General features: G+C 43.3%; 4 protein-coding genes across 8 annotated transcripts; 3 read left to right on the forward strand and 1 right to left on the reverse strand.

Annotated features, from left to right (window-relative positions):
• Positions 1–17: 17 nt before the first annotated feature.
• On the reverse strand, positions 18–22,923 carry RB195_018375 (uncharacterized protein; the record flags this gene model as incomplete). 5 transcript variants are annotated; one of them, XM_064185801.1, is made up of 12 exons in its annotated part: positions 2,297–2,772; positions 2,837–2,923; positions 5,860–5,992; positions 6,071–6,197; positions 6,273–6,382; positions 6,440–6,562; positions 12,372–12,461; positions 12,543–12,720; positions 13,693–13,999; positions 21,277–21,412; positions 21,497–21,617; positions 22,814–22,923. In XM_064185801.1, 12 exons carry the CDS (start codon positions 22,921–22,923, stop codon positions 2,297–2,299), a joined length of 1,998 nt encoding a protein of 665 aa, XP_064041683.1. The 5 variants fall into 5 exon arrangements, with proteins under 5 accessions (XP_064041681.1, XP_064041682.1, XP_064041683.1 ...); XM_064185804.1 differs by lacking the exons at positions 2,297–2,772; positions 2,837–2,923; positions 5,860–5,992; ... (1 more) ...; positions 6,273–6,382; positions 6,440–6,562 and adding an exon at positions 10,587–10,700; XM_064185802.1 differs by lacking the exons at positions 5,860–5,992; positions 6,071–6,197; positions 6,273–6,382; ... (5 more) ...; positions 21,497–21,617; positions 22,814–22,923 and adding an exon at positions 18–1,757 and having other exon boundaries at positions 2,312–2,772; positions 2,837–2,852.
• RB195_018376 (uncharacterized protein) lies at positions 7,079–7,962 on the forward strand (the record flags this gene model as incomplete). The annotated part of the gene is made up of 2 exons (XM_064185805.1): positions 7,079–7,271; positions 7,340–7,962. The coding sequence occupies 2 exons, from the start codon at positions 7,079–7,081 to the stop codon at positions 7,960–7,962; spliced, it is 816 nt and encodes a 271-aa protein (XP_064041685.1).
• Positions 8,566–9,012, forward strand: RB195_018377 (uncharacterized protein; the record flags this gene model as incomplete). Its single annotated transcript, XM_064185806.1, has 1 exon — positions 8,566–9,012. The coding sequence occupies one exon, from the start codon at positions 8,566–8,568 to the stop codon at positions 9,010–9,012; it is 447 nt and encodes a 148-aa protein (XP_064041686.1).
• On the forward strand, positions 16,444–17,128 carry RB195_018378 (uncharacterized protein; the record flags this gene model as incomplete). The annotated part of the gene is made up of 2 exons (XM_064185807.1): positions 16,444–16,783; positions 16,851–17,128. The coding sequence occupies 2 exons, from the start codon at positions 16,444–16,446 to the stop codon at positions 17,126–17,128; spliced, it is 618 nt and encodes a 205-aa protein (XP_064041688.1).
• Positions 22,924–27,873: the final 4,950 nt, after the last annotated feature.

A 27,873-nucleotide genomic window follows, 5' to 3' on the forward strand; every position in this document is an offset into this window, starting at 1 on the left:
GGCCTGTGACTATCACGTCATCTAGATAGGCAGCAACGCCTTCCAGTCCACATATCATTGAATCCATGATCTGCTGGAATATGCCAGGTGCTGACTTCGCGCCAAAGGATAGACGATTGTAGCGATACAGTCCTGTGCGTATTAATCATCAGCATTTCCTTCGATTCTTCTTTAACTTCCACCTGCAGATATGCTTCTGCGAAGTCGATTTGCGTGAAAAGTTGTCCTCCATTCAACTTCGTAAACACGTCCTCCGCGGTGGGCAACGGGTGTTGGTACAACTGCAGCGCATCGTTCAGTCCTGTCGAGAAATCTCCGCACAAGCGGATTTGCCCATTTTTCTTCTTGACTACAACGATAGGCGTGACCCACTCTGAATGCTCTACTGGGGATATTACTTGTTCGGCCACCAGCCGATCAACTTCAGCATCCAAATCCGGCACGGAGGCATAGAGCACTGGTCGCTTTTTCTTGAAAACAGGTACTGCGTTGTCCTTCAACAACAACTTCGCCTTAGTCTTGACGCATCTGCCAAGTCCGCACTTGAACACTTTTGCGTATTGCTTCTTCAAGTCTGCGATGATTTTCTCTCGGTTTGCTTCTTCTTTAGTCACCATTCGGCAGTGGTATTTGTCTTTCAACTCCTTGTACGCTGGAAGTTGAATACACCACTCCAGTCCTATCAGATTCGTGCCTTCGGTGACGTAACAAGTTCCATTACCTAGGATGTTCTTCCCTGTTGTCCGGTCTCTGACAAAGAAGTCTGTGGAGAATCTTCCATCAATCTTCATCGGTGATCCATCTGCCGTTTTGACTGGCATGATACAGGGTTCCAAGGGTGGAGATCCGAGCTTTTTCCACGTTCGACGTGATACCAACGTGATATCTGCGCCTGTGTCGAGCTGGAAGCGTAGAGAACGTCCCCTGATATTGACATCGAGGTAGGTTCGAGCGTTCTCAGCGGCGAAGGTGACAACGTTCTTACACTGGCTTTTCCTGCGACGGTTGAATCGTCTTCTTGGTTTCTGTCGCATCTTCTGCCCAGTGTTGGAGGAGAGAAGCGGGCATGTGCTTCTGTAGTTCGGTCCTCCACAATTGAAGCACTTCACATTCTTTTTCTGCACGACATGGATATCATGATTTCCTTCCATGTCTGTGTTGTCCATCTTCAATGCGGTGAAGTTCTCACAATCAGCAACGAGGTCTTCTATCGTCAACGGCGCATCTTCTGTGTGCGTATCCAGTCGACGGAGCATTCTCAGACGAACTTCACGAAGCGACGGATCCTGAAGTCCTGCTACGAACTGTAGCGTCTTCAGTGCTGTGTAGTCCAGCTCCTTCAGTCGAGCGTCTTCGTCCAACCGCTTGATCATGTTAGCGTAGTCTCGGAATGGTACACAACTGGCCGTCAGCGGCGGGCAGTTTATCCTGAGACACTCGTACCGTCTTCGAATCAGCGTCTTCCTTGACGCGAAATTCTTCTCCAGATTCGCGACCGTCGTCTCGAAATCGATTTCGTGCGGTTGTTTCGGTAGTATGTCATCAGCATATTTGCGATATGCATCTTCGTCCAGCTTCATGAGGATCAAATCGCGCTTCTTGCTATCCAGCAAGACCGAATCCCTGATGACCGGTCCGCACCTCTTGTACCAGTAGGCGAAAGTGTGGCCCACCTCTTCGAATATTTGCACTTGCTTACTCAGCTGGTCGTGTTGATCCTTGCTGACGTCCTTTACGGTGGTTCTTGGCGTGGGTGCCTAGACGGTGAGCAGCGTTTTCACTTCTTCATGTTGAATCTGCATTTGTTCAACCATTGCTGCAAGAGGGTTGTACCCCGGGGGGGCGCCCGGGCCGAAGCCACTTGTTTTTTTTTTTTGGGGTGTGAAAAAGGTTTTTTTGGACCGGAAATTAACCAAAAAAAAAACCAAAATCGGGCAACAGTACCAACATGTGTTAATAAAACCCCAACAGGAAAAGTACAATGCAATAACACAAGATATACAACTACATGACTAACATAGTTAACATCTCTACGGCTCCAACACTGATCAAGCAGAGGAACCTGCTAGATCGTTCCAGTGCTTTGTTGAATATTGTATATACAAAGTGTTCACCTCTACTTTCAGATAAAAATGTTAGCTTTCTTCAACAGAAGCCGCCTACTCCATTTCAAGATCATGTCACAAATAATCTCCATCAACATCGACAACGTCCTGCCAACGTCTCACAAGATAACGGATTCCTTTGGCGCAGAACTCCGGCGACTTGGAGGCGAAGAAAGCCCGGAGGTCATTTTTTAGGTGGTCACGACCATCGTAGCGCTTCTCTTCCAGGTGATGCTGAAGCGATCGGAAGAGGTGGTAGTCGCCAGGTCTGGGCTGTACGGTGGTTGCGATAGAACTTCCCATCTGAGCTCCAGATTTTCCTGGGAAGTCTTCTTCGCGATGTGAGGGCGCGCGTTATCGTGCAGCAGGCGAACGTTGTCGAGCTTCGGGTGCTCCTTGCGGATCTTGTCGGCCAGTCTTTGCAGTTGAGCGCAGTAGGCCTCCGCAGTAACGGTCGTGTTGTCCGGCAGCAGTTCGAAACGGTAGATTCCATGAACTCCCCACCAGACGCTCAGTATGACCTTCTTCTCATGGATTTCACCTTTCACGAAAGGATCCGGCATTTCATGGCCAGCGCACCACGCATGTTTATGGGTATGGTTGACGTAGAGGACCCACTTTTCGTCTCCAGCGACAAATGGTGTCCAGCCACTCGAATCTACGGCTTCTGGAAAGCAGCTGAGTGCAGATGTCCGGCGTCTTTGGCGGTTACCGTCGTTCAATGCACTGACCGAGCTTCTTCACCATTCCGAGAGCCCGCAGTCCATTGCTTACGGTGGACAGCGAACAGCCAAAACTGGCAGCAAAATACCGCACACCTTCATATAAATGCTACTCCGCCAGATTCTTCAGTTCGTCGAACGATATTGCAGTCGGTCGACCGGAGCGAGGCTTATCTTCGAGTTTCTTGTTTCCGGCTTTGAAGCACTGGAACCAGGCGCGCACAGACCGCTCAAAAGGGGCTTCAGTGCCGAATACTTGACTTACGTTTCGACGGGCTTCAGCAGCGGCCAGATTTGAACTCGTAAAGGAGCACGTGTCGAATATTGGTGGAATGTTCGGCCATTATAGGATGAAATAGGCAAGGAAGAGGGAGACAGATATGTTATGTGTATACAAGAGGTAGTGTCCTTATATAATATATTTCAAAAGGGAACTTCCAGAACATCTCAAAAAAATCTGCGCTACTGCGAAATTTTCGGCGGATATTTTCCGAACACCCTAATAAATACTATCTCTGACTAAATGTCTACTAGCAAACACCTCTCACTTTGTTGAAGTAACCTTTCGAGCGTTATAAGTAATTTCCATTCATTTTGAGTTTCTCTGAAAAGGATGATGTTACTTTTTCAGACGGATTTTATTTTAGTAAACCAGTCACTAGTAGGTTTGAAATGACAGATTAATATCCAGGTCATGAAAGGGAATCTCAATTTCTTAATACATGGGTTGAAGAAAATAGAACAGCCTAGCCTTATGTTTCTTTGTAGAACACACTCGATGATAACCGATTGCCTCAGCCAGCTAGGAAGGAGCAAATGATTGTGTATGAATCATGCATTTGTGCACTTTTCGATAGCTAGTTCAGATATAGCACAGAAACACCGATAGAATCCACTACAGTAGCAATTTGCCACCCTTTTCCCGAGAAAACTGAATGAGTTTGAACGTACGCCAACGTTCGGCAAAATCAAAATTAATTCAGCGACTTTTAGGCTGCACAAGTCCAGATTTCCAGGAGCATCTTTCACACCACTGCACGATTCAACTGCATGATATACAACTACTATATTGTAACACAAATTCGTAGAGTTTTTTTCCCCTTTCGTTTCGTTCAGAAACAATTTGCTTACTATTTGGCAAAAAGTGTACACCGTTTTGAAGAGATTCTTCTGCTTAAAGGCATCACCCCACGAATCTGAGGTGGTACGGATTTCAGGTGGAGTATTCGTATACGGGACGGGAGACTACGGAGAGGGGAGTGATTCCGTCCATTTCTTCCTAATTGCCGTAAAAAACGGCCCGGAAGATACGGCTTCAGGCGTTTTGGCGCACTATTTTGCACAGGGAGTTCGACTGGAGCGCGCCAGCCTTGTGCAGCGCAGCATCTTCCGGCCGTTTTATACGGCAATTAGGAAGAATTGGACGGAATCACCCTCCTCTCCATAGTCTCCCATCTCGTATACGAATACTCCACCTGAAATCTGCACCACCTCAGATTCGTGGGGTGATGCCTTTAACATGCCTGTAGCAGTCGTTTTCTTGGATAGCATAAATTAACTTAAAATAGAGTTTCCAGCATTCTAGATGTATATTCTATGCTTCAAGGGTTTCTACTCGAAGCCAGAAGAAAATCTGAAGAAGAATGAACTTCTAGCGCTGTGCCTCCGAGGCTTTTAAGTGGAATCCCTGATAGTCTGACTTTCGACTTTCTCACGGTTCTCAAAGGATCAAATAGAGACTTACTCAAACTATCTTGTAGTGATTTCGCCATATCCTATACTGCCCCAAGCTTTCATTACGATATTTGTCCAAGGTAATGAGAACGAAAACCACGTAAATTCTACTCGGTATAACTTACAGTTCCACCGAATGTACGGTCGATGGTAGCACGCTCCGGTGACTGCCAAATGTACGAACAGATGGATATTGGTATATAGCATTACTAGCAACGGTACTTTTACACCTGTAGGTAGTCTTAGCTCCCAGAACGCTACAACTGGCGGGAAGTCTTTTGCTTGTATACATTCGTTTCTCTATTTATTGAATGATTTCATCCAAGACTCCAAACCTCTCTAACGTTTTTTTTTGCCGATATTTCTGTTTCGTAAGCGAGTACAGTACATTTCGGGTCGTACTCGTTTGTGTTGTGAGCCTCATATCAGTGTTTAACAGGCAGAGTTTATCACCTTCACAGTCATTTTCCTGCTATGTGCTCAATAATGCTCACCCACACAGCTTCGCCAGTTTGTTTTATATATGTTGAGTGTATCCCAAGTAGTGAACATCATGGATTACCCTCGCTTTGCGCAAATTTCAGCTTTCCATAAGAGCAGATGATTTCACAGATGCAGTGTCTTTCGTTTATTCTGTTAATATTTCGGGGTCGCTCGTATAAGTCTTATGTATTGCAGCTGTTGGTTGAGCATTTGGAAACGATCCCTATTTCGGACTGTGTTGGTGTTATGATACAACACTCATCGATGTGTCTGCAATACATGACTGGTTTACGCGCCAGCACAAGTTCAGCTCATGTCCACTGCTAGTCCTTTTGTTTGTGCGAAAAGACCAGCTGAAGATGTTGGAAAACAGACAATCCTTGACAAGCCCAATTATGCCGGCTTTACTGAGTCGATATGATTCAAAGCTGTTACTATATAAACCTGACATCTCAAGTTGAGTTTGTAGTGTTTTTGTAGCGTTCCGTCCTTTTTGTTAGAGTGCCGTGACGTCAAAAGACTCGTGCAGTTGCCTTCAATTCTCGCATTGAGTAATTGTCCAAAGAAATGGAGCGTGTTCAATAAATTAGACAGTATTCGACAAATAAGACAGTAGGCAAAATTCAGGCCACTATTTTAATGGCCACTTCAGCGCTTATGCTTATCGCGTATATGTGCATCATGGAGTGCACTTTTTGTACAGGCGCATGCCAATTAAGAGGTTAAAGGACCATGGAATTCGATCCACTAGCCTTCCTACACAACTTTCTATTGGCCGAATTATGAATGTTGCCACTGAATTTATTTCGTCGGACCTGAGTTTATGTCTCTTAATGAGGCTATAGAACGCAGGATAATTCGATTTGTTGAGCTTGAGTCTATTTGCAAATCGTTCATCATACCAGCAGATTTACCAGTAGTTATCCATACTTCATTCCAACCTTTACACTACATGAAAGATTCTTTTCTCTGTTACGCGAATACACATATCCTGCGGATAAAGAACTGTTATCCCAGGAAACTGACGACTTCTCCACTATTATTGCTCTTGCTCACTGCAAGGCGCATGTCCCTCCATTCCGGCACTTCGTGGATTTCCGTAGAATCCTCTTCTTCCTCACTAGCGAGATTACTGTGATGTGTGATCAATCGTCTTCCATATTACAATATATTAAAAGCTACAAGCCTACGCTAGAATTCAGTACCTTTTGACTAAACAATGTTTCACCTTATTTGCACAACATTTCCATGGGAATCGAGTTCAATCACTGGTTTCTCTCGCGCCGTAGAAAAAAGAGCTCCGCTGTTGCTTCCAGTTTCGACATAGTGATGTTCGATCTGAAAGGGTCTCTTTTCTAGGTGACTAGAAAACATTTGTTGTACATCAAAACTCACCTTTTTTTCTGAAAGTATTTTAAACGCTTCAGGATTTTGATCTTTTAATTTCTGTACACAATGAAAGCCATCAACCAATACTGTATCACCGCCTTTAGCTGCAGGATGAAGGCAATGAAACACCTGTAATGTCCATAGCAACTGATGAGGATATGGAAAAAATCTGTTCCTGCTTTTTCTTTCATCCATACCTAATAAATTGTGCTTCTTATTACAACAGTTAAGGGATAACCGAAGATATCTGTGAAGATACCATCAGTCATTTTAGTTTGGAATAAGACTAAGAAAACAAAGCTTCCGGTATTCCTCGTTGAATACGCTGTTCACATCAACATAGAATCGACCGAGATTTGCGAACGCGTGACTAGCTTGTACTACTGTGATCAAATTGAAAAACTTTCCCATTTAAACTTCGTATTGAGTGTATCGATTCTGAAAAACGTTTTTTATAGGTTGATACTACTATCGTTGACATCTGTGTTGAATTTAATCCCGTTATCTCCATTAATCCACGGATCTCCCTCACTATAGGGATCACAGCCGGTTAGTCGCGAGACTACGTGGTGGCCGGCGCGTCCCCGGGTGGTGGATGGGGGCTAGTCGGGGAAAAAACGACCTTTTGCTTGCCCAGAGACGCAGATGGATTCAGGGCATGGACTCCCTGTTTCTGCTGAGCCAGGACTGACTCATGACATCCTTGTATCTCGCACGTCGGTCCGGCAAAAAGCCTGCAATCAAGTGACAGGAAGGTGCAAGGGAGGCGGTTTGGAGTCGTCTCCAAGAAATAAACTCTACATGTCGACTCCGGAAAAACGGAAGTTCTCCCAAAAACGTATGGGACTAGAGGCTTGCAACCTGCCCATTTTAAATTTTTTTTTGCATGTCAAAGTACTATAATAGAAGAGGGTCCAACACCAGCTTTGACTATCTTCGTCGCTTACGCTCCAACATCAAGCTACGAAGAAGAAGAAGTCGAAGCTTTCTATATGGACCTGGAGAAGTTCTATCGAGAAGATCATGCCTTCTACAAGGTCATAATTAGCGATTTGAACGCCAAAGTTGGCCCAAGAAGAACGCCTGAAGAACTCTACATCGGGACTCACGGCCTACAATGGAATGAACAGGGGGATAGGCTCTCCGAGTTTATCATGACGACTAAGACCATCCATGGGAACTCGCAATTCCAGAAGCCCTCCTCTCTACGCTGGACGTGGGAATCACCCGGTGGAGGGCACCGTAATGAAATAGACCAAATTATTGTCAATAAGAGGTTCTGTCTGACGGACGTCGCTGTTGTGCCAAAGTTCTACACGGGATCGGACCATCGCCTTCTTCGGAAGATTTTCTTTCACACGGAGAGGAGAAAAACCGCGAAGTTAACTAAGCAAACTCCCAGAACTATCACTAACTGGGATCTCTTACGCTACGTTTCTACGCTAGCCGGCTTTTGGGAAGATTCCGCAATGGACAACATCGACGAGGAATATGACCCACAGGCACGGCACTCGGTCCTGACAGATTAAGACTAGAACACCTGAAACCTTTCGCTAGTACTCATCAACACCCTGGCGAAGCCCTTTACATGTTACCTGTCGGAATGCAAGGTTCCTAAACAGTGGAAGACCAGCAAGACCGTGTTGCTGTATAAAAAGGGAGATCCACATGACATCGCAACTATCGCCCAATCCGCTTACTTTCCGTCATCTACAAGCTCTTTACAAGAGTGATCCTTAATAGATTGAAAAAATATTGGATAAAGGACGGAAATACGAGCAAGCAGGGTTTCGAAAAGGATTCAGCACGATTGACCACATTCACACTGTTTCGAAACTCATCGAGGTATCACAAGAAGCCGTTCTATCTCACCTTCATCAACTTGAAGAAGGTCTTCGACTCAGTTGAGACGGAAGCGGTCGTGGAAGCCTTGGACAACCAAGGCGTCCCTACTCAGTACATAAATGTACTTCGAGAGTTGTACAGCAACTTCATGACCGGAATTTCGCCATTCTACAAAAATATCATCACTGACGTGAAGAGGGGGTTCCACTCTTATTATTATTATTATTTTGGTTATTTTGGGTGATACAATCTCACCCAAAATATTCACAGCCACCCTCGAGAGCACAATGCGAAAGTCGGAATGGGTCGACATGGGAGTGAAGGTTGATGGTTGGCAGCTACACCATTTCCGCTTTGCTGATGACATCGTACTGACAACACCTAGCATCAGCCAAGCGGAACGAATGCTGACCGAATTCAACGAAACATGTGGATACATCGCTCTTCAGCTGAATCTGCAAAATACGATGTTCATGTGCAACGGATGGGTCTCGGATGCCCCATTCACGTTCAACGGAACGAACATATTCGAATGCATCAGCTACGTTTATCTGGGTCGGGAGTTGAACATGATGAACGACCTTACTCCCGAGCTGGGCAGGAGGAGGCGAGCGGCTTGGGGAGCGTATAAGAGCATCGAGGATGTAGTGAAGAAGACCAGGAACACCCGGCTCCGTGTTTACCTCTTCAACACCACCCTACTCCCTGTTTTGACCTATGCTTCGGAAACCTGAGCATTTCGCAAGCAGGAAGAAAACGCATGAACGTCATTGAACGCTCAATTGAGAGAGTGATGCTAGGAATATCCCGTTTCACGCAAGTGAGGGACGGGATTCAAAGTTTTCTCCTACGTCAGCGATCAAAGATTAGAGACGCCGCCGCATTTGCCAAGGAAAGTAAAATAAGGTGTGCCAGACACGTGATGCGCTTTGATGACAACCGTTGGACCAAAGCCGTGAGTGACTGGGTTCCCCACGATATTAAGCGCACTATAGGAAGACCGCCGACCCGATGTTCAGATCTCTTCACGAAGTCCTTCAAAGAAAATTATGACGCTTTTCGTGTCCCACGCGAAAGGAGGAACCACTGGGCAACTCTGGCAAGCGATCGGGACACATGGAAGAATTACTGGCGCCCGCTCGATCAGTTCGAAGAACAACGAGAGTCAAGGTGGTGAAGGTGATCTGCATTGGTTTTACAGTTACGCTTGTGTTTTGTAGACAGCTAAAACCGAATTTGGAGATTTTATTTTAACAATTTCTGATTTAAAGGCATCACCCCACGAATCTGAGGTGGTACGGATTTCAAGTGGAGTATTCGTATAAGGAGTTGTAGACTATTGTGAGAAGAGTGATTCCGTCCATTTCTTTTCTTTTTCATTTCGAGCGATCCGGCGCGCTATTTTCTACAACGAGTTCGATTGGGGCACGCCAGCCTTGTGCACGCGCCGCATCTTCCAGACCGTTTTTACTGCAATTAGGAAGAAATGGACGGAATCACCCCCTCTCCATAATCTACTATCCCTTATAATAATACTCCACCTAAAATCCGTACCACCTCAGATTCGTGGGATGATGCCTTTAATTGAGCAAAAACGTTGCATTAAATTTCGTTAGAGAGCCTTTAGTGACATAGCTTTGCCGAAAAAAATGTTTAGAAATGGTACAGATAATTCCAAGAAGGCATACAGAGTGATGAAAAAAATTTGGCTTTCAATCGGTCAAAACATCAACTGATGAATAACACATCAAGAACATCAAGCATCTGGTGCTCAAAAATCGTCGATTGACTATTGCTGGCATATTTGCGGCATGGATTTGTGGCGATACAACCCCTGGCTTTGTATCACGATAATGTACCGTCTCACAGTGCGTAGATTGTTCGTGACCATTTGACGAGCAGCTCTATTCATATAAATCCACAACCACTGTATTCGCCTGGTTTAGCTCTGTGTGACTTCTGGCTATTCAGTAAGAAGACCACTCCGGGACACCGTTTCGAATCCATAAACGAGATTCAGCGTGGATTGCTGCGTGATCTGAAGGCCATTTCAGAGATCGAGTCTGACAATTGTTTCGAGAAATGGAAAAAACGTTGACATAGGTGCATTTTGTCGGAGGGGATTACTTTGAAGGGGATGATATAGACTTGAGAGAATAAATAAAGGATGTAAAAGTTATAAACGAAGTCAACATCCAATTTGATTACAGTAGTACAATAACTTGCAGGGGTCGCCAATGTATCAAGTCAGTGTTAAGACGAGAACCAATTAATAGACTTTGGAGGAATAAAATGGGCCAAGCTGACACTAGGGCACTTTCGAACCATACGTCGTTCCAACCGCAGCGGATCCTTTCACCCTCTGCGTTACACTCAACCCGTAGTCTGGGAATGAGTCGAAAATTTGGTCTGATTTCATGACCTAATACGCGACTTAATAGTTCTACATATTTGCATCCTACTAGCGAATTCCCACCCCACCTTTCCTCAGATATTTGCGTAGCTCAAATCTCTCTGAAACCCTGAGAGAAATTGAGCATAACGGTGTAGTTCGGACTATAGGCGGACTCTGGAAACTTTTACTAACTCTTCGAAATAAAGCGAGAGTACATTTCGAAGTCGGAATTATAAAAAGTGTACCAAAATATCATCAAAAATGTCTACTGCGTTTCAATTATCAATGTCATAAATTCGAAGAAAAAAAGCACCGCTGTATTTCTGGGGATTTCTCAGCAATAACTTCTGCAAATCCACTTAAAACTACCCAAGTGGCGGATTTACCCACTCTACGAAAGTGAGCAATTTTTCCTTCACAATTTGAAAGGCATGCATTGTTCCCAGCTAGAGGTGTCCATTTTTCGAGGTAATCACGTAAAGTGGTAGGGAATTCTGGAAACTTCCTAGCCGACTTTGCACAAGGAAGCTCCTCCCCAAAGAAGCCACGATACGTCCCAACACTGATGATTGATGTAGTTGAGTCAAAATGATCTCACATTTGCAGCAGTTGAGGGCTGCGGTGGAAGTGGCGAAGTGGAGCTAGCAGCTGCTATCGACTGGGTCCTTCAGCGCTGGACAGATCGTCACAAGTCAGTTCAGTTGGGCTTCTTTTTGTAAGATATGACTTTCCATGCTAGCAAATGTCGCAGATTATAAAGAAGCAAGATTAAGATTGAAGAACAAGGTGTTCAGCATTGATCAACCCCTCCGGGAGGTGTCAACGCGTTCAACTTCAATTCAGAATTATTTGAGAATTATGAACGTGGATGTAGTCTACACAATGATCTGAAGGGGCCAGCCGATGAACTAATTTAGTGGGTTTGTCATCGCAAACACGGTTGCTGCCAGCTTATCGATTCCGAGAGATGAAAGATTTTGCTCTAATGGGGTTCCGAATCAACGACCGTGGAAGTGCAGCGGAATGCCTTACCATTGCGCTACATCATCTGCAAAGGGCAACATCCAACATCTGTAATGAGAATCGAGTCAAGCCACAAGGTTTGAAATTCTATTCTATGACCTGCTTGAAATCCTACAATCTTTGACTGCATTAATCGAATTGTGAATGCTATGTCCAATCTTCTTCCATTTCGACAGAGACACTTCCAAGCTTTACAACGAGTGGCATGCAGGAGAATGCCTTGTTTCAAGCTTTGCTTCATTGCAGCTAATGGTTTTCATACTTCCCGGTAAAAGTTCATTTCAAACAGAGTATTCTCCATTTCCCTAGCTAAGAAAATGAAAGAAATACACTCTGGAGTTCTGCGGCCAACACTTTTTCACGACTTCGATTGTACGCTGCTTTCAAAGATTAATTCAACATTCGAGGGCAGCTGTTGTTAGACATACCCTCACTTGCATATTTTTGCCTGCCGATACGACTTGTCTCTACAGTTGAAATCGCTGGATTGCCTATCTTCCGAATTTCTTTAACTCATTACATTATTAAGCATCGATTCCCGTTTTCAAATATAGCTTCTACTACTTCCATACAAAGAGAGAGCAGAAGCGCATTAAAGAAAATAAGAAATTTAACGATGAAGTCTTCATCTTAGAGAGTACTTTATAAAACCACACAACAGTTTCTAAGGCGTACCTGAATACCAGGCGTTCGGTTGAAATACGTACCATCTGTGTGCGGGCCTATTTCTTCGTTTCCATATGCGGAATCCTCGTGATATTCCTCCTGAAAAATGCGCAGTGTAAAATAGTAGAACGATAGGATAAATCAATACAGAACACGTTGTTATGCAGCGCAAACACACACTCCTTTCTCCTGTGTTTTATTGCTGAACACCCAAAAGGCACCAAAGAACGTATCGTGTATAGGAGCGACACTCCTACATAGTGTCTCAGTCGCCTGTGGAGTCGCTTCTACTCCGTCCACGATCACCATTCCATACTTGACAAAAAACTCAGCGAAAGTTCTCATGCTGAAGGATGATCTGCAAAAATTAAACTGACATTTTGAGATCTTCGTCCACAAAACAACACAAAGTTGAGGTACGTTCCAATATCCGAATTTCAGTTGGGCTTATTATTTTTTTCGCTATAACTGAATTCATCTACATTCAAGCTGCTTGAGTCCTTACATCCTTGAAGCGACAAGACACAGTCGTAAACGCAATCAGTTTTTCTTGATTTCATTCCCTAACAACCCTAAACTTGAATACCATATCAGCAAGCCTGCTCGGTGCCCTTGATGTTTGTAAATAGTTGTGCGAACTATCCGCACTAATTTATGAATGTAGTTCTAGTGTGACACATGACTGTTGTTCAGATTTTTATTCTCTCTAATCTCTTCCGTAGTTACCGCCCAAGTCTTTGACGGTCTATCTTTGAAAAGAATAAAAAGTGACAGTCAGGCATCTAAAGATATAGCTTACGTGGTAATCACTATTTTGGCTGAAAATCTGTCCGCTGATCTCATTGTAAAAATGTAAGGTCAACAAGTATTTCGTGAAGGGTTATTACTCAACGGAATTTTCTGTTGAATTCTTGCCGATAGTATATGGGGCCTTATATTTTCTAGATATCACAAAGAAAACGCTAAATACCAGCACTTACAAGAGACAGACATGACACTAGACATCGCACCTGTCAGGAGCAACCAGACTGGGTACCTCAGGCCTGTACTAATGATACGCAAGTTAACCATTCTTGGTGCTCCTGATTCATGACTTCAGAATTTCCAAGAAAGCATTTTTCAGTTCGATAGATTCTAAACTTTAATTCTAGTCTTTAATCAGATCCTACAATCTCATACATAAATTTTAGTTTCATAGAAGCAAACTCGTTCGAATGCGAACTGATGCAGATTCCAGTTAGTTTACAAACTAATTTTCACAGGGCACTTGTACTGCTGGGGGAAATGGTTCGCAAACATTACATGCTACTTGCGTTGCCGTTGAACATACATTTGCATCCGAGGCAGCTCTTCCTTACACAAGTGTTTCCACGGTTTAACGTATTCATCAAGCTTTGGGTGTTGATCTTGAGAGCTACTAGTGAGGTCATCAACAAGAAACTCCGAGCACAATCCGTCTTTCCACCAAACCGCTAGTTTTATTCCATCGATGATATAAATTCCTTCCAGCATTGCTTCTCTGAACAGGTTCGCCGCATTTGACTTCCGCTGATTTGTTGCTTTGTTGAAACTTTTGGCATCACGGCAATGATCCCTTAACCATACTAACGGAATCACCAGTGGTTTTCTGTCGTTGCCTGAAAGAGCTAACTTTGGGAAATGTGCGGAACTATTTCTACGGTCTGTATCCCGCTCTAAGGATCATACACACAGTTTCTTATATGCATAGTACAATTGACTGGTCGTTGTGTGGGATCATCAATCGTGTTTCCTTTCATCATAATCTTGCCGATTTCAAAACGCATAGCTCTCAACGCGAAATACGCTGCGTCAGCTGCTGTCAAGACAGGTCTTTTCGCTGATATCTTCTTTTAGAGAATGAATTTACGCATTATGTTCAGTTAATTGATGCTCAAGTGACGCCACAACTCCTTTATCATACTAATTAGGATAAGCTGAGCATTCCTACAGAAAAGATGGTGATTCTTGACATTGAAGAAGAATGATATAAGTTACGCTGGCCGTTGACCCTCATCACCTCTTGTGCATCACCATACGTTTAACAGATAACGAAAAGCGATATTTCGCCTAGAAACTTAAAGCGAGTCTTACGGAAGATGCTAAAGTACGAAAATGAAGTTGTATGTTCTACATCTTTCCCATCTTAATTGAATTTCGTAATTACTTAATTTCGTCTGCTACAACACACCAGGAGGTGGGTGTAGTATAGCGGTCAGAGGTTCCGCTTCCTGCACGATTCATCGGAGGTTCGAATCCGCACTAGTGCTCACCAAGCCTTTCATCCCTCCGGGGTCGATAAATTGGTACCAGACTTATCTGGGAAGATAAAACACTGACTTGACACATCGCCTAGCCACCGCAAGCCATTGTATAGGCCAGTTACACGTTCGTAAACCTCAAACGATTCTGAATTGAAGTCAGAAGCGGATTGATTAACGCCAGAAACTTTTAAACTTTAAACAACTGAACTATAAACAATACACCCGATGACACATCAACAACACTTTTCCGAACCTTCTTTTGCTTTACAACTTGTTCAAGGAGCCTTGGACTGTTCTTACGTTCCACAAGTTCTGCACTGATGTGAGGTCATAGAAATAAGTATTTTTTGTTTTCAGAGAAGAAAATCACACGAATTAGTAACAGTAGTGATAGTAATTTATAAACAGTACTTAACGCAAGAATTGTCTCTCTGTCTATTGAGAAACCCTATTTCTCTCATCAAATGAAATTTAAAAATTTCGAATCTGAGCTTGTTATAAGCTCGAGCGCTGCAACCACGAGATACATATTGTTCATTGTAGCTTGTCCAGGGTTTTTTGGGCTGGGGCGGATTAGTTTATTTTTCGGATAGAACAACGTTGGCTTGCAGTATTTCTGTAATATTTGCTTCGGATTAAAACACAATCTATGCCATTATTTATGGAACAAGACATCGTTCAAGTGTCACCCAAAGAAGCACTCGGTGAAGCTCGTCCATTGAATAAAATTCTATACGACACTCTCCGGCCATAATGACATCAATGACACGATCTAAAACTCATGAAAATTTCCTCTGCTTTGACAGTTCGCAATAGGACCTTATTGTAAACGATCCTAAAAGGTTCGGCGGTAGTGAATAACACGAACTGAGCTGATTGTACTTCGAAATTACACGACTACTAAAATTCGACAGCAATAATGCGAGTTTCTGAAGCACTCAGTGGTCACCTCTCCTCTCTTCTCGAACATTAACCGTAACTGATTTGCCAAGGTGGAAAATTGGATTCATCGAATGGAGCTTTGCAAGTGCTTCCATGTATCGTCATACCGATGATAGTCACATATCGTGATCTCACTGCAACTGAAGTAGTTAGTAGACGTGGCTCGCTTGTAGTAGCTCTAGCTTGTTACGTGCTACATGTACTTCTCCTTCGCTGCTCACGAGTGGTCATCTGGTTGTGGAAGTAAAGATTCACTGAACCACCTGTTCATTCATCGGAACAATACGGGCCAAGATTCCGAGAGTCTCCGCACCCTACACATTTTGGTGCATCGGCTAAAATAAAGCCACATATCCCGCGTCAAAGAGTGATATTATTGGTCCTTGGAGAACGAGACTAGCTCATTGAGCAAATTATACGATCAAACCAGAGACTGAGAATCGTATCAGATTCATCCCAGTAACTGAGCAAAGTCGTTCTCCTACAAACACTCACTGTCAAGAAATAGTTGATCAGACCTCTGTTAAAGTTACAGTAGGTCAAGCGAATTTTATCGCTTTTACACCTGCATAAAGAAAGAAATGGCACTGCATTTCCACAGAACACCAATAGTACCAAGCGCAACGACGCTGAAGACTTTAGTATCCCACTACAGGGATCGGGTGAACGCTCAGTAAAAGAGGTATAGACAGCAATGAGGAATCTTATCAGAGATGCCGATCGGCCAAAGCACTTAGAGATGAGTATAAAAACAGCAAAAGCAAGTCCGAAAGGAGGGATTCGATGACTAAAATTGAGCAAATAGAAGAAGAGTCACACCTATAATCAGCGATAGCTGAAGCAAACGACCTAAATTCATGTTAACAGCACGCCTTGACAAAACAAAAAGCATGCGTGAGAACATGGGAACCAAACTGGGACACACATCCCTAAACCTCCAAAAATACGATGACGTCAAGAGCGGAGAGAATGATGAAGAGGATGGCGAAATTGATGAGAGAGTTGATAACGGTGTACAAGAAAATTCAACACCATCCTGCCACAATGAAGAGCTTTACGCGGAAGTCGATGTGGTGTACCGGCGGATGACAAGTAAAAGATCACCATCGAAAGAAGTGGCTACAGAAAATCGTCTTCGCTTTTTTGGTCATATATTAAGGAGAAGAACAGATCGTCTTGTTCAACGAGTTTTGCTAAGTTTGTCGGATTCCAGCTCAAAGACGCCACCTGGCCGAAAACGAAGTTCTCGACTGAGGTGGTGAAGGAGGACCTGAGGAATATGGATATGGAATAGCGAAGAATGCATTGATTCCGTGCAAGCTCTCGCAGAAGATCGAGAAGGTTGGGCAGAGCTATGTTCAAGGACAGCACACCTTGGGGAAGATGCGTGTAACTGCGTCAGCCGGTGGCAGCAGCCCGCCGATTAAATCAACCAAGTCACGCGTCAGTAAAGAAGTTGGTGGAGTTGGTGTCCTCGTCAACACGAGTATGGCAACGGGCATCAAATCTTTCGAACAGCACAGTATCCGAATCGGACGTTAACGGATGAGAAGATCTTGTTCGATGCCAGCTTTGACTATCTTCGTTTCCGCTCTAACATCAAGCTATGAAGAGGAAGAAGTCGACGCTTCCTATATGCACTTAGAGAAGTTCTACAGAGAAGATCATACCTTTTACAAAGTAATAGTCGGCGGTTTCACCTTGTCTCGACAGAGTCAAGTCTGAACATCAGAAGAACCTACTGCCAGTCCTCATTAACGCACTGACGAGGCTCTCCACTCGTTATCCGTCGAAAGGCAACGTTTCTATCAAATGGAAAACCAGCAAAACCGTGTTGTTGGATAAGAAGGGATACCCTCATTAATCTACTAATCTACTTACTGTTTTTACTGCCCAATCTACTTACTGTTTTTCATTTACAGGCTCTTCGCAAGAGTAATCCTAAATAGGAAAGAAAGAGCACTAAATGAAGGACAGGCAGGGTTCCGAAAAGTGTTCAGATTGATACGATTGAACACATACACATCGTTTCAAAATCCATAGAAGTATCGCGAGAGTACAAGATGCCGCTGAGTTTCATTTTTTCACTTTCATGGACTTGAAGAAGGCCTTCGATAAAGTTGAGACCGAAGCGGTCACGGAGGCTTTGGAAAACAAGTCTCCCTACTCCATCCATTCAGATACTTCGTGAGTTGTACAGCAACTTCACGACCAATATTTCCCCATTCTACAAAGTTATCACAATCGATGTGAAGAGAGGAGTTTGTTAGGGTGACACAATCTCACCCAAAAAATTCACTGCTACTCTCGAGAACGCGATGCGAGGATTAGAATGGGATAACATGCGAGTGAAATTTGACTGCCAGCATTTACACTATCTTCGTTTCGCTGATGACATCGTTCTAATAACATAGAGCATCAATCAGGCGTAACGATTGCTGGCCGAATTTAATGAAACGTGTAAAAACATCGGTCTTCGGCTGAATCTAGATAAGACGATGTTTATGAGGAACGGATGGGTTTCTGACGCTTCACTCACACTCGACGGAACGAACATATCCTAATGTTCCAACTATGTATATCTAGGTCGGGAAATCAACATGAAGAACGACCTGACTTACGAGCTGGGCAGAAGGAAACGAGCGGCTTGGAGAGCATTCAAGAGCATCGAAGATGTCGTGAAGAGGACTAAGAACATCTGACTCGGTGCTCACCTATTCAACTCCACCGTTCTTCCTGCTTTGACCTATGCTTCACAAAGCTGGGCGTATCGCAAGCAGGAAGAAAACGCGGTGAGCGTCATTGAACGCGCAATTGAGAGAGTGATGCTAGGAGTATCCCGCTTCAAACAGGTGAGAGACGGGATTAGAAGTTCTCTCCTACGTCACCGATCAAAGATTAGAGACGCCGCGTTTGCCAAGGAGAGTAAAATAAGGTGGGCAGATGCGTGATGCGTCTTAACGAGAATCGTTGGACCAGAGCCGTGAGCGACTGGATACCACGCGACACCAAACGAACCGCAAAAAGACCCAATGGTCAGACGCCTTTACGAAGTCCTTCAAAGAAAAGTGCGATGCTCTACGAATCCCTCGCGAGAAGAGAAGTCAATGGGCAACTCTTCTGCGCCCGATCGGGACAAATGGAAGTATAGTCGGGTCAAAACGATATGAAGCACGGACAATTGCGTAAGCGGCTCGAGGTGGGACCATGGCGAACTGCAGTGGTAGGTGGAGGATCCTTAAACGACATCAACCGCCATGCTCCACCGCGCCGCTCCGATCGCAGCCGCATATGCAACTGTCCATGCTTTCATGTCGTTTTGACCCAACTATATTTCTGGTGCTCGCTCGAGAAATCGATGAACAACCGGAGCACAGGCGACGGGTGATTACCGCTAGACATTTTTTAGTCCAACAGTTACTAGTTTCTCTGCACAAAAATTTCTCCAGAAACGGAACCTCATTGGTTGGACCTGATAATATCAAGAGAAACGATGGAGCGAATGGTTGTGGGCATACTTTTGTGTAACTTGATGCCTCTTGTACCTAAGGAGAAAAATATTCTCAAGCTTTTTATTACTTCTTGAAAACATTGCAAAGAGAAGGGCTCAAAATATGTACCCCTTTCTAGACAAAACAAATAATTTTAAATATGAAGAATAGTATTCATACATTTGGTGGTTCAGATTTGGAAAATATAATTGAAGGCTACAGAAAAAAAAAAAACAAAGGTTGCGCAAGGCGAGCAAAGGAGTGAGTTGCTATATTATTTGTTGTTATGGCCAGCATACGAGTGATTGCTACCTGCTCGCGATTGCTTTAGCTATAGTAGGGTCAAAACGACATGAAGCACGAGCATGATGATGCCCTCTTAGATTCGAACCGCTACGCTCCACCGCACCTCTTCAAGTGCACCACACCTGGTGTCGTTTTGGCCTGACTATACTCACCGAAGAACCGCAAAAGTTCACACCATGTGAATTTCCTTAGATACTGCGCAACGGCTGCGTAACTTCCCAGGAGGGTAAGTAAAGGCAGCATACCACGAATCTGACGTGGTAAGGGAATCCGCGGGTAGAGTCGAAAATGGGGTCGTAGATTGCGGATTCGGGGTGGTTCCGCCCATATCTCCTCATTCGTCGTAAAAATGGAAAGAAAGTCTCTGTTTCTTAGGACGATTTCAACTGCAAGGCGCCACCTTCGCGCACGCGCCGCATCCACGAGCGGCCCGTTGACGTCTAATGGGGACCGGAAGATGTAGAAAGGTGAGCGTTCTAAAGAACTTCGTAGGAATTGAGTCACTTCCCACCCCGGTTTTTACGACGATTAGAGAAAGATCGGGGAACTAGGCTGGATCCTGCTATCTGTAATCCCATCTTGAGCTTTCCCGGTAAATTTCCACTCCACGTCAGATCTACGATATATTGCCTTTAATGTCATAGCTTTGCGAAGCTTCTTGAATCTACAGTTACCTAGGCTCTACAACAAAATCAGTTTCTGTGAAAAGTGGTATACTTTGCGGGCACGGTCCCCTTGCATTCATACCACATTGCACAATATGCAATGTCATTCACCATCACATTTCATACCACCCTCTAACATATTATATCCTATGGAATCGATGTATGGATGTTAGAAATTCAGCAGCGGATGCTCTGTGGGATTGAAAGCGGATTCATAGAAGCAAACCTCACGTACTTGTTCGAAACCAAGAATCCTCTAAGTACAGAACCATTTTTGTACCTTTGATGGAACTGATAATTGGTAAGGAGGGCGCAAAAGGTGTTCGATAAGAAAGATACAGGAGCATTTGCCCCATATCGCCTTTTTACTATGTTACGATCTATGGAAGTGTACTGTAAGAAGATGTAACAGTGTCAACCATATCAAATCGGTGAACACGTCTTTTCGTTTCAACCTTGGAAAAAAATGTCTTTCATTGGCACGAATTGGTGGTTACGTTCGACTTAGTTCAGAAACCAGAGGTCATTTCCTCCAGTCATCTCCGAACAGCAATACTGCTTCAGCGGTCGTCCCTTGAACAGCAGTAACACACTTCCTTTATTGCTTCTCCATCCAATAAGACAAAAAGTTGCACTCTCCGTGGCGTCATATGCACTTGTCTGCGGATCGCGCACCCTCCCGTCTATCGATTTTTCTCGATTTTAACCAGCAGAAAAGCGACTAGGGTGCTTCATTTCAGACTGCCGCATTTGTATTTGATTCTACATGATTCTACATGCTGCTTCCGATCTTTCTCTACCAAATATCCCGCATAAGTTGTTAAATATCCGCGAAACCATGATGCAGGATTTCAAGCTCTCTCCAGCAGGGATCTTCAAATGTTCAACGTATGATTAACTCGCATGCAGACTTCTATTAGGCTCTACTCCCTTTATTCCTCAATTACGATTATACAATATTCCAAAATGAGTCCAAAATAGAGGGAGGAGGAGTAAACACCAGTTTCATCCCTTACAAATTACTCCTACTGTCAAAACACGCTGACACCACTACTAGTTTTGGAATGATCCAGTGCTCGATTATTCCTTTTAATTAGTATTACCGCAGGCGAGAAATGGAATAAAGTGAAGAAACCGACAAAAAGAAGCTTATTCAGAGAAAAATACACTCTTCAGAAAGGTAGTTACATTTTTCTCGCTCTACTTACCTTACTACAAATGTTCTAACCTCTCTGCATAATAATCTCTATTGCATCGTTAGTTTTTTCCAGGGACTTTAGCGTACTGTTTAGAATCTTCGTTGCGATACTACGATTTTGAGACATGTTGGAGACTTTCTTCGTTATCACCGCCAATGCGGTCATCTGGAAATATACTGCTGTGACTTGGTGAAATTAACAAAAAAAAAAAAGACTTTTGAGGGCCTCTGTAGTACGATAACAACTCACTTTGCTGAGTAGACTACCAGAAGTGTGATTAATACTATCAGTTATGAAGATAGAATAACCTCTTTCGGACGGCGGCAGGTAGTAATATCGATCATTAGGTCTTCGATCTGTGTGCTCTGTCCTAAAAATCGTTGCTATTCGCGAAAACACGTCGTAAGTGCAACTAGGGGCAGGTATTTGTGTGGACTTCCACCATTTGACCAATATTTGTATATGAGCATTCGTCAAAGAACCAATACCAAAAAACAAAACTTTGTATCAATTTCTGAATCAATTTCTGACCATTTTACTTCTCGATTGAGAGGAATTGCAACCACGCTTTCTGCTTTTTGAACTATTTACTGCACGGAAAGCAAGGCACCGCAAAAGTTGTGGTTGTGCTCCTCACTCACTTAGTGTGTACAGGCTCAGTGATACTGCACGAGAATTCTTCCTGAGAGAACTCGATTGCAGGGTTTTCTACACTATATACGGCACGGTTTACATGTTATAGGGTCCAGCAATGTCCTTCCTTTTTATTCTAAACACACTTTCTCTCTCTCGAGAGAGCTCTCGATGTCAACTTCTCTCCTGATAATCCGCTCTCTTTCAATAAATCTCATGCACTCATTCCTGATGGTAAGAGGAAAGTCGCGACATATGTACCGTCATATGGCGATAGGCCAGGCGGTCGCGGCGCGGCTCGGCGAGGCAGTGATAGGGTCGGGGCCTATCCACAAATACCTGCTTTTAAGTGCCTTTGGGTTGGTATTTTGTTTCATTGTTATATTCACTCGGCAGTTTGTGTTCCAAGTTAGGTATGTTTGTGAGTGTGTAGTTACGAATCATGGTTCTGGTCAAAGATCACCTAACATTGTTGAGGTGCTGCATGTACTCAGTTCGTCAAATGTTGTCTTTGTTCCTATCGAAATCAAGGTTTGACATGGGGTGACTATTTCACCTTCATAATCACTGTCGGCAGAGTTTGACGTGTGGATGTGTGGGAAAGAAAAACCGAACAACACTAAAAAAAAGTTGTGGTGGCTACCTAAGCAGGTTTCTTTAGGTCTGCGCTACTAAGCAGGTTTAGTTGATATAGTAGTTACATCAGTTAGCATAATTATCATAATTGATCAATAGTCAAATTTTTCTTTGTAGAAATTCGTCGTAATATCTTCCTAAGCCTTTGTCTGGTAACCCAAGAGTTAAGGAAATCATTGTGGTTTCCTCTTGCTTGGAGGATGACTGTAAAATATTTTTGAAAATCGCCGTATGCAAGGTCGAATCAACTATTCATTAACATAGCGGAAAAAAAGGTTGCGCTTAACTTTAACTTACTGGCTCTTGATTTCACTCTGATTACTATCTGACTGGAGCTTGCATCGAATTCCGAGGACGAATTTGACGAAGAGCTTGTTGATTGTGGATTGGTATGGAAGGAGTTGCATTGTCCCAGCTGTAAAAATCCCCGTAAAAATCACGAAGCAGGCGAACAGTGGAGATGCGAGCTGGGTGTTCGAATGCCACAAACGACGGTGTCCTCTACCTAAGGAAGAAGGAAGGTTAAAAGAAGAATACCACGAATCTGACGTGGTGATGGAATCCACAGGAAAATCTAGAGATGGAATTGTAAGTTGCAGGATCCAGCCTGGTTCCTCTCATGCCTCGCTAATCGTCGTAATAAAAAAAAAACTTCTTCGAAGACTTTTGCTGTTTTTTTTATGACGATTCCAGCTGCAACGTGACACCCCTGTGCACGCGCGGCATCCACGTGCGAGCGGTCGAAGAGTAATGAGGTCTCCTCACCAGCCTATTCAAGTAAAACGCCCGCAGAGTTCACAGCCGCGCGGTCTGCAGTTTTTAATTAAATTTCAAATCAACCAATCCTGTTTAGTGGCTCAGTCCTAAAGAAACCTGCTTAGGTAGCCATTACAACTATTTTATTTCATATTAGTAGCAGAATCTTGACTTTATATAGCTAAGTATTGACTTGACTTTATATAGCTAAGTATTGCATTCTGTATTGAACTAAAATGTTAAGCAGTATTTCGAGTGTTATTCATAGCAATGAATTTAATTACAAAGCTTCACAACCTCAACGATTACGAATTCCAATAAAACGCGTTGGCGCATCCCAAGTGGATTGATACACCAGTGACTTTGACTTTGACTTTAAGAAGCTCATCAATAGTTTGCTGACCCATATGATTGACCTAAACCAGTTACATCTTTAAATACATGTCAAGTGGTTTGAGCAAAAGTAAGTGGGTGGAGGAGCACTCAACAGTGCTCCAATCGAATTGTGCTTTGGCACCAAAACCAAAAAACGTCCCTAGAGCACAAGGACCGCTCTTAACTGTCGCATGGATTTGGCATGTATTTGGGAGGCAATAGTTCGGCAATCGACAGCTCATCACTGGAAGTGAGTAGCTGAGCCACTTGGGATCACCTAAGCTGTAGTCTTCGAGGATTCATGACATGTGAGCTAAAGGTACTAAGAGAAAAAAGAAGATAAAACTGGAACTATTAATGCTCTGATATCACCAAACTTGCCAAACAGGGTTACTGGAAGTGAATAGCTAAATCAGTCAGGCCCAAAGCCTAGGTATTAGTCTTAGATCATCTATGATTTGGATGCTGAAGCTACTAAGGGAGAGAAGGAAGATAAGGTTGGAACTGCTAATGGTTTGACTTCACCAAATTATCCAAATAAACTTACTCGAAGTCATATCATGTAGTATTTTTAACGAGACTGAAATTGATCAGAGATATGAGTTCTCCGTAATCCGTATCTGACAATTAAGAATGGCCTTTGTGCTCTAGAACGTTTTTGCGCGTCAAAGTACAATTCGATTAGAGTAGAGTTAGCTGCTCTACATCCCTCCTACTACCATTTGCCCTGTACGTCTCATTAATAAAAATCGTTACATGTCGAAAGCTTGCCAGCTAAGCTTACTTATCTACCACTTGTCTATTTACAGCCGTTACTTACGCGTTTACGTTTGTAAACGTCCCCAGCATTTAGTGACACCATCTGGAAATGAATGGGGGTGCGACGGATGCACCGGCGTTGGATTGGCGCGCCGGCGCCAGATACCTATAGAAGGGGGTGCGACGGGTCCCACGGCGTCGAGTTGGTGCGCTGACCCCAGATAGCTATAAGATGAGGTGAAACGGATCTATCGGCGTCGGATCTGTGCGCCGACGCCAGGCATTCATAAAATGGAGTGCGACGGGTCCACCGGCGTCGGATCGGTGCGCAATAACTTCGTATGGATGTCGCGAAAGGTAAATTAGTCTTTGCAACAGTTTCATATCCATGGCCACTGAACGTGTTTCATTACATCTTTATGGATCTTCCATGTGTATCTATTTCCTTGCACTTATGCCTCAACTTGGTAGCACGCCTTCTTCAGAAAGTTTCAGAAAGTGGAAACACCGACACAAATGGCTGCTTAACCAGTACCCATAATTTACATGATTTGATGTGGAACGTTATCTTTATCAGTATGATGATGTTGTTTACGTCATTTTATGTTAAAATATCATCCTGTGATAACTGTTGGAGGAAATCAGAAGGAACACCCATACTTCGAGTAATGCTTTCAATTTGTATCTATATTTTTAATTGATTTTCCTTGAGCTGTAGCCAAGATTGGTATTGATCGTCTTTATTAAACAACAGCTAACGTTCCGGCGTTATTGCATCCGTCAGAGCCTAGAAAATCAAAGAATTTTTGAAAACTACGTTTCAACATGCCGATTCAAAGACAGTCGAACATGGGCAATGTATCTATATTATTTTGGTATCGAAGGAGTGTTTGAAGCTGACGGTTGAATCTTCTCCAAATGCAGAATTGACGCGTTTAGAAGGAAAACTTTGTAATCTTTAGCCTTAAATTATAATAAAAAAGAGAAGGAAAGCTTTGTTTAGAAAAAACACATCCACTTTTATAGAAAATTCCATTACTATTAACTTTCATTGATCTGTGAAGGGGAGCGAAGCTAAAACCACAGAAAGTCTGAAGTTCGGCTTTAGCCGGACATTCAGACTGGTAAATAATAACAGTAATGATAGAAATCCTTACTCATTATCCGTGTGCTAGAACCATTTGAAGAGTCGAAGTATAGTTCTCATCCATATGTGTAGCAATAGCGCGCTCTCGCACTTTACATGGTCGAGCAAGTGGCACCACGACCGCGTGAGGCATCGCCACAAAATGGTACATATATCGAAAAGTGATACGGGGGTTACCATCTACATAGATGCGATAGTCGGATAGTAGTGCTCCGACTCCCTTCACTTTTAGACGCTTGGCGAAGGGACCCCTTTCACTTCGGGACGGTTGGCGGTGAGACTCCTTTCAGACAGTTGGCTAAAAGGACTCCCTTCACCTTCCTAATGAGATCCTTGAACTCCACCCCATCCCCTTCACCTGAAGAGGGCCCGGCTCTTTATCGCACCTATGACCATCTACACAATTCCTTTGCAGTAGGCTGGAGTCAAATCCATGTTATTTGAGTGATCAATGCGAATCGCAGCCGTCTAGACTCGATACATCTCTGTGGTTCACTTCGTGTTGTTCTTTGTTGTTTTCTTTCATTTTCGAGTAGGTTACACTACTGAGAATTGCCTTGTTACAGCGGTTTTCCTCTCGTTTTCCATCATCTTTTCCTCTCACGTGTCGCACGTACTCCATCATGGCAGTATTGTATGATCATAGTTTATCCTGTTCGGATAATAACTATGGCAATACATCCCATTTTCAACATAGTGGCTGCTGTTTCTTGACTCCATTGTAGTTCAGTATACCAATCAATACATATCAAACGTACACCAGGAACGCACAAGTTTCTGATAGGTTGTGCGAGGCAGACATCACTAGATAGTCGCCAGTTACTGCAATGTCAGCCACCGTCATTTTCTACAGAAGAGAAGGGTGCTCTAAAGTAGGTTTACACTCAACTCTCTCTACAGTAGGCAAAAAAACTGTCGCGCCTCCTTTCTGCTTTTCATTTTTCTTTCTTTCTTTTATGATAGTGCATAGCATATGAATAGCATTGCACGGCCTTCTTCCTTTAGTTTTATCGTTTGTTTTGGTTCTGGGGCGCAGCTAAGATCTTTGTTCAGGAAGGTTTGAACTCTACCTCATTTTTTAACTGCACACGATTTCCATCCTTCGCATTCTTAGTATGAGGAAAACCACTTTTCACCAGATTCAGAAGTTTCTCTTGATTCAAGGAGACCCTGGGATATATACATATATATGCTTATATATGTATATTGTGTGTGTGTGTGTGTGTGTGTGTGTGTGTGTGTGTGTGTGTGTGTGTGTGTGTGTGTGTGTGTGTGTGTGTGTGTGTGTGTGTGTGTGTGTGTGTGTGTGTGCGTGCGTGTGCGCGCACGTGTCCGTCCGTCCGCATCGGCGCGTCGAATTCTTGCGCAATAACTTCGAGCGGATGTCGCGGAAGGTAAATTAGACGTTGCACCCGTTTCACGTCCATGGCCACTGCATTTCTTGCATTGTATTGTAGCTCTATGACCCCTCCGCGTATCTGTTTCCTTGCACGTTTGCTTCAAATTGGTGTTACTCCTTCTTCAGAAAGTGGAAACATCCCCCAAACGGCTGCTTAAATTAATTAATTAATTAAATAGTACCCAACAGTTTACAGTATCTGATGTGACACTTATCTTTATCAGTTCTTTATCAGTTGATGTTGTTCACGTCATTTTATGTTAAAAATCATTCTGTGATAACTGTTGGGAGAAATCAGGAGGAACATCCTTCGAGTAATGCTTTCGAATTGTGTCTATATTGTATTTTTATCAAAGTAGTCTCTGACGATGGAGTTTGAATATTCTCAAAATGTGGAAATAAAATGCATCTAGAAGGAAAACTATGGAATCTTTCGCCCTTATTTATCATCAAAAAAAAGTAAGGAAGCGTTGTTTGAATAACACAAATCTAATTTCACAGAAAATCACGCTACTATTAATTTTCATTGGTCAGTGAAGGGAAGCGAAGCAAACATCATGGAAGGTCTGAAGTCTGGCTTTAGCCGGATGTTCAGACTATTACTTATATAAGATCTAATTCCTCCAAACTATATAGTTAGCCTTCTTTTAGGACTGTCTTTGAAATTTTACTATGATTTTTTTTATTACAAGAAACGCTGGTCATGCACAGATGAACAAAAAGAAAGAACAGAAATTGAATCCCCACCAACTAAGGTCTTAGAGGCATCCGAGAACTAAAACAAAAGATTTACTGATGGAAAAGGAATTTGTTAGAGGTAAATAAGCCTATTTATACATTATTGTACGAAAAAAAAATAGAGTCCTACTATGAGGAGCCAACAGAAAGGAGTTTCGCACACCGTAGAGGAAACTCTGTCAA

The sequence above is a fragment of the Necator americanus genome, chromosome II (assembly GCF_031761385.1).
Source record: "Necator americanus strain Aroian chromosome II, whole genome shotgun sequence".
NCBI lineage: Eukaryota > Metazoa > Nematoda > Chromadorea > Rhabditida > Ancylostomatidae > Necator > Necator americanus.